Here is a 6417-nt window from a genome sequence, read left to right on the forward strand (position 1 = left end):
GGGTCTAACGCTTCGGATCTCAGTTAGTGGCTATGGCTTCGGCTTCGCAGGGCGCAGACGACTGCGGCCGCAGAAAGCCCCGCCTGGCGGCATCGTTGCAGATAAGCCCCGGGCACCATGCCTGGCGACCGCCGCCGCCCCAGGCCCAAGGTGTCTGTGAGCCCGTGCCCGCAAAGGACCACGCCGGGGGCGGCTGGCCCCAGGTCTCAGTGTTGGGGGACAGTGGGCCTGGGACAGGGGCCAGAGTAGGAGAGCTGGGGGCAGCCCAGGTGTGGGAAAACTTGGAACAGATGGGGAAGGCCCCGAAGGTTCCTGTGCTCCCCGCTGGGCTGAGCCTGCCGCTCAAGGATCCCCCCGCAAGCCAGGCGGTGTCCTTGCTCACTGAGTACGCGGCCAGCCTTGGCGTCTTCCTGCACTTCCGGGAGGACCAGCCACCAGGTGAGGCCGGGCTGGAGCATGGGTGTGCCAGGGGCAGAGCTGCGGAGGGCTGGGTCCGAGGTTGGGGGGTGGGGGGCTCTGGGGAAGGTGAACTTTGGTCCGCATGCTCAGAGACACCACCAGAGCAGGACCTGGCCTGAGCCCGGGGCCTCGGGGTGGACCCTGCTGTGAGCAGCGGTCTCTAAGGATTACCAGCCACACCAGACACTCAACTGTGGCAGGGTCACGGTAGGTGAACGTTGTCCCCACCTGATGCCCAGGGAGGTTAAGGCCCCTTGGCATTTCTGCACACATTTTTTAGGGCCACTTACATGCAATTTCGTTGCCAGCATTGGTGATACTAGAATGAGAGCCACTCCCCTGACTCAAAGACATTATTAAGCACAGTTTGGTAAGGGCGATACTCTACACGTAATACAGAGGTAAACCATTATTTCCTCTTCTTCAAGACATAGCTCTCAAGCCCCTTGACTTAGAGGGTTTCTTTGGGGGGTGGGGTAGGGTGGGGGGGTGTTTTTTGAGACAGGGTCTCACTCTGTTGCCCAGGTTGGAGTGCAGTGGAGCGATCTTGCCTCACTGTAGCCTCTATCTCCTGGGCTCAAGTGATCTTCCCATTTCAGCCTCTGGAGGAGCTGGGACTACAGGTGTACTCTACCTCTCTACCACACCTGGCTAATTTTTGTATTTTTCGTAGAGATTTTGTGGTTTCACCATGTTGCCAAGATTGGTCTTGAGGTCTGTTAAGCTATCCATCTGCCAGCCTGAGCCTCCAAAGTGCTGAGACTACAGGTGTCAGCCACCACACATGGCCCAGAGTTTTAATTTAAAAGTTAATCGCAGACACCATGCTCCTTACCCCTAAACTTACACGTGTATTTTTTGTTTTTTTGAAACAGACTTTCACTCTTGTCTAGGCTGAAGTGCGGTGGTGTGATCTAGGCTCACTGCAACCTCTGACTTTTGGGTTCAAGCAATTCTCCTAACTCAGCCTTCTGAGTAGCTGGGATTATAGGTGTACGCCACCAAGCCAAGCTTTTTTTTTTTTTTGTATTTTTAGTAGAGACGGGGTTTCACCATGTTGGCTAGGCTGGTCTCGAACTCCTAACCTCAGGTGATCCACCTGTCTCCGCCTCCCATAGTCCCAGTGGTGCTGGGATTAGAGGCATGAGCCACTGCGCCCAGCCAACTTTTTTTTTTAGACAGAGTCTGTCACCTAGTGACAGTGGTGAGATCTCAACTTGCTGCAACTTTTGCCTTTCGGTTCAAAGGATTCTTGTGCCTCAGCCTCCCGAGTAGCTGTGATTACAGATTTGTGCTAATTCTTTTGTATTTTACTGGAGATGGGGTTTCACCATGTTGGCCATGCTGGTCCCGAATGCCTGTCCTCAGCCTCCCAAAGTGCTGGATTAAAGGAGTGAGCTACTGCACCCAGCCTCATGCACATTTCTTAAGAATAAGGGCATCTCTTCTGTAACTACAATACAATTATCAAATCCTGGAAATTTAACATTGATAGAATTCTGTCTAATTTCTATTCATATTCAGATTTTGCCACTTGTCCCAGGAATGCCCTCATGGCCATTTTTTCCCACCCTGGCATAGCATATTACAGTTAGCTGTCACATGTCTTTAGTCTCTTACCTGAAATGGTTCCTGTCTTTGTTTTGCACAAAATTGATGTCTTTTAAGAGTAACGGCTGGTAGTTTTGCAAATGTGCTTCGGCTTGGGTTTGTCTGTTCCTCGGGACTGGGGTCAGGTGATGCATTAATGAAGTGATATGGAGTCCTTGGTCATGCATCCCGTCAGGAGGGGGGTGATCTTGGTTTGTCCCCTTGGCAATGCGAGCTGCAGGGGTTGGACTAGGGTGACATCTGCCAGGTGTCTTCACTTTCTCCTTTGTGCTGAATAAACCGTCTAGGGGAGGTATTTGGAGATCATGTAGATATCCTGTGCCCATAACATTGCCACTTGTGGTTTTAGAAAATTATGCATTGATTCTCCCCAGATTCAGTCCAGGTTAGGATGGTGGCCACGTGTTGGTTTTCTAAAGCCAACATTCCTTCCATGCCTGTCTGTGGTTGCTGGTTTTGATGCCGGTTTAGAGCAGAGAGGTCTCAGTGCTGGTGAGGAGTGCTGAAATGGGTTCCCCTTCTCAAGGGCAGTCCCCAGAGGGGCAGTCCCTGGGAGAAACAGTTTAGCAGCAGGTACTGTGAGCTTACGTAAGTGTGCACCTTTGACCGTGTGGTCCCAGTTCCAGATTTTCCGTTCGTCTCTTTTGTGTTACAAGTAATACCCACAATGATACTGTTCAATAGAAAAAGTGTTCACATACAGGGTCCCTGGAGGAGAGGAAATAAAACCAATGTGTCTGTGGCAGGTGGAAGTGCTCACCACCTTCCTCCTGAGAACAGGGTGGTGTGGGCTCTGGAGGGGGACCTGGATATGGGTCCTGGCACTGCATGGGCAGACTGCCTGCCCTTTCTGCTGCTCCTCTGTGAAATGGAGTCACGAATCCCTGTTGTGGAGGAGTTGGGTGAGAGGATTCGGTTGAGTCACGATGGGTCACAGCCTGCAGAGGCACTCAAGGGTGTGCACGGCGTGGGTGGCGACGGAGCCCATGGAGGAATGGTGTCAGGGTCCCTGTGTCCCATACGACCCTATGTCAGGTGTCAGGAGGAGGCAGAGTGGTACCTGTCACAGGGCTGAAGGCCAGGGGGCTCCTTCCTCACCTCCCTCCTTCCCCAGGTCCCCGCTTCCCCTTCTCTGTGAGTGCAGAGCTGGATGGGGTGGTCTGCCCTGCGGGCACTGCGAACAGCAAGACAGAGGCCACACAGCAGGCAGCACTCTCTGCCCTCTGCTACATCCGGAGTCAGCTGGAGAGCCCAGGTAATGGAGGGCCAGGCAGCTGAGCCCCAGCTGGGGACAAGAGGCCCAAGGCCAGCAGTCCTGCGGGGAGGCTGAAGCAGCTGTGCGTGTGGGTGTGGGCAGGAGGTGGGTTGCTGCAGGAACCATCTGGGCATCAAGACCTGACCTGCAGGGAGCTGGGGTGGGGGACATGTGCTGGTCTCTTCTCTCATGTCCTCTGGGGACACTGGGGGTAGGGACTGCTAGAGGAGCAGCTCGTGGAATGTCCTGTGTCTGGAAGATGAAAACTTCCTCTCTGCCTCATTGGCTTCCTGAGGGATGGAGGGTGGACCTTGGCGCCCACAGCAGCCTGCCCTCCTTGCCTCTTCCAGAGTCCCCCCAGACCTCCAGCCAGCCTCCACCAGTCCCCCTGAGTGTAGGTAGGTGGGCTCTCAAGGACCCAGGCTCTGGTGTTGAGGGGAGAGCCGTGGGCCCCGTGCCATCTGTTCCCTCTTACCCTGGCACAGAGAGCATCCTGACCCATGAGCAGCGCTGTGCGGCCTTGGTAAGCTCCGGCTTTGACCGCCTGCTGGACGAGCACTCACCATATTGGGCCTGTAAAGGGACTGTGGCTGGAGTCATCCTGGAGAGGGGTAGGAATTGTCCCAGCCCCGGCCCCCTGGGAAGGCCCCCTCGGGCCCCCTGCCTCAGGCTGAACTGTCTCTGCCTCTCCCTGCACAGAGATCCCGGATGCCAGGGGCTACGTGAAGGAGATCTACAAGCTAGTGGCACTGGGCACTGGCAGCAGCTGCTGTGCCAACTGGTTGGAGTTCTCGGGCCAGCAGCTCCATGACTGCCATGGCCTGGTCATCGCCCGCCGGGCCCTGCTGAGGTGAAGGGCGGTGGGGTGGGCACTCGACAGTAGCCTTCGCCGGGAAATGGTCACCCCAACCACCTTCTGCCTGTCACTCCTAGGTTCTTGTTCCGGCAGCTCCTCCTGGCCACATGTGGGGGGCCCAAAGGCAAGGAACAGTCTGTGTTGGCCCCCCAGCCAGGGCCTGGACCCCCATTTGCCCTCAAGCCCCGCGTCTTCCTGCACCTCTACGTCAGCAACACCCCCCAGGGTGCTGCCCGTGACATCTAGTATGTAGGGTCTCTGGGGCAGGTGGGGGATGGAGGTCCCTCAGTTGGGCTACTGGGTGGGGGCCAGGGTCAGAATAGCAGCTTTGACGCTGGGGTCTGTCCCCTCCCGGCCTGCAGCCTGCCCCCTACCTCGGAAGGTGGCCTTCCACACAGCCCGCCTATGCGCCTGCAGGCCCACGTGCTCGGGCAGCTGAAGCCTGTGTGCTACGTGGCACCCATGCTCCGTGAAACCTACGTCAGCTGCCTCTCAGCCAGTGATAAGCTGGCGCGCTGGGCTGTGCTGGGGCTGGGCGGTGCCCTGCTGGCCCACCTGGTGTCCCCACTCTACAGCACCAGCCTCGTCCTGGGTGAGCATGTGGTAAGGGCTGGGGTGGGAGGGAAGGGCAGGGAGGTCACTCACCTTGTCTTGTGTCTTCTGCCCTGCAGCTGACTCATGCCACGACCCCCAAACTCTGAGCAGGGCCATCCTCACCCGGCCCTACCTTGACAGTGTCCTGGGGCCATGCCTGCCACCTCCCTACGTCCGCAACACTCTACACCTGTTCACAGGGCCCCCAGTGGCCCCCTCCGAACCCAGCCCTGACACCTGCCATGGCCTGAGCCTCAACTGGAGCCTGGGGGATCCTGACATCGAGGTTGTGGATGTGGCCACGGGACGTGTGAAGGCCAAGTGAGGAGGGCCCCGGGGCCGGAGTGAGGAGGGTCCTGGTGATGGAGGGCTACGTGCATGAGCTTCCTCACCTCAGGTCTAACCCCAGCTCCACCCCTTACTAGCTCCATGGTGGTGGCCACACCTCTGCCTGCCCTGTGACTCCTGTGACACTGTCACAGTGTGAGAGGAGGTAACGCGGGGCATGCAGCAGGCCTGCTGGTCCAGCTTGTACTCTCTGATCTCCGTGGTGTCTTCTCTCCATCCAGTGCCACCCTTGGGCCTCCCTCCCGTCTCTGCAAGGCCTCCTTTCTCCGGGCCTTTCACCAGGCTGCCAGGGCTCTGGGGAAGCCCTACCTCCTGGCCTTGAAGACCTACGAGGCTGCCAAGGTCGGTCCATCCCCAGTCCCAGTCCCTCCCCAGTCCTACAGTCCCTGCCCCCAGCAGGCACCCCCTCTCAACACCGTTCATCTCCTGCCCTAGGCTGGGCCCTACCAGGAGGCTCGCCGGCAGCTCTCTCTCCTCCTGGACCAGCAGGGCCTGGGGTATTGGCCCTCGAAGCCACTGGTGGGCAAATTCAGAAACTGAAGCAGGCCTCGGCGGGGCCCAGGTTGCTGAGCCAAGCTGTACCCCTGTTGGGGGAGTGCCCTTTCTGAGGGGGGTGGGGGAGAGTATGGGGTGACAGGGTGAAATGGGCTGGAGGGAGGGGCCTGCTGTGGTCGGGAAGCTGCTGCTGCACATTTGGGCTTGAATACAGAAGTGTTTCTGATAACTCTGCGCAGTTGGCTCTGTGTGTGTGTGTGTGCGCGCGCGCCCATGTGTGTTTGGGAGTGGCCAGGGGCCCTTTGTTTTCAGGGAGAGCCCCTCACACTTCCTTTGTGAAGCCCTGTGTTCACTGGGCTCCCACCTGTATCCTCTTCAGAGCCACTGAATTGTCACCCCAGACCCTGTTCACAGGGCTGAAGGCAGTTTAGGAGGGGAGGTGACCTCCCCTGGTTCCTCCCATTTTCCAGCCTGTGTGCTGGGGTAGGCCCTTGAGGCCACAGGTTGTGGGGGTTGTAAAGGGCAGGAGGGCAGGCTGCTTGGGTATGTGAGTGTTTTGTCCTCTGGCCACTGTGGGGGCTCCAAATCCTTGCCTTTCTGGGCTCCTAAGATTGGGGGAGTGACAGAGAACACCCTTCCCTGGTCAGAGCTTTAGCTGCCCTGGCCCTCGAGGGTGCCCTGGGGGTCTGGGCAGCCCGTGTTGAGGGGTGTGGGGAGGATATGAGCAGCATCAGCTGTTTCCCTGGGCTGCCTACCTGTTTGACCTGGGTGAGTCACTGGACTGCTAGAGCCTGCATCC

At 57.9% G+C, this 6417-nt stretch overlaps 1 protein-coding gene across 4 annotated transcripts; it reads left to right on the forward strand.

Moving 5' to 3' along the window:
- ADAD2 (adenosine deaminase domain containing 2) lies at nt 1-5853 on the forward strand. Of its 4 annotated transcripts, XM_035281996.3 has the most exons (10): nt 1-438; nt 3185-3325; nt 3676-3723; nt 3811-3936; nt 4025-4175; nt 4259-4426; nt 4544-4773; nt 4853-5096; nt 5345-5465; nt 5559-5853. In XM_035281996.3, the coding sequence occupies exons 1-10, from the start codon at nt 33-35 to the stop codon at nt 5661-5663; spliced, it is 1740 nt and encodes a 579-aa protein (XP_035137887.3). In that variant the 5' UTR covers nt 1-32; the 3' UTR covers nt 5664-5853. The 4 variants fall into 4 exon arrangements, with proteins under 4 accessions (XP_035137887.3, XP_035137888.3, XP_035137889.3 ...); XM_035281997.3 differs by lacking the exon at nt 3676-3723; XM_035281998.3 differs by lacking the exon at nt 3185-3325.
- Nucleotides 5854-6417: the final 564 nt, after the last annotated feature.

Source organism: Callithrix jacchus, chromosome 20 (assembly GCF_049354715.1).
Source record: "Callithrix jacchus isolate 240 chromosome 20, calJac240_pri, whole genome shotgun sequence".
NCBI classification, from domain to species: domain Eukaryota; kingdom Metazoa; phylum Chordata; class Mammalia; order Primates; family Cebidae; genus Callithrix; species Callithrix jacchus.

Excerpts from the sequence above, each read along its gene's own strand:
- ADAD2 (XM_035281996.3), top strand. The coding sequence starts at position 33 with ATGGCTTCGGCTTCGCAGGGCGCAGACGACTGCGGCCGCAGAAAGCCC. Across the intron at positions 3,326-3,675 it reads GAGTCAGCTGGAGAGCCCAG|AGTCCCCCCAGACCTCCAGC; the intron begins GTAATGGAGGGC and ends TGCCTCTTCCAG. Across the intron at positions 3,937-4,024 it reads TGGAGTCATCCTGGAGAGGG|AGATCCCGGATGCCAGGGGC; the intron begins GTAGGAATTGTC and ends CTCCCTGCACAG.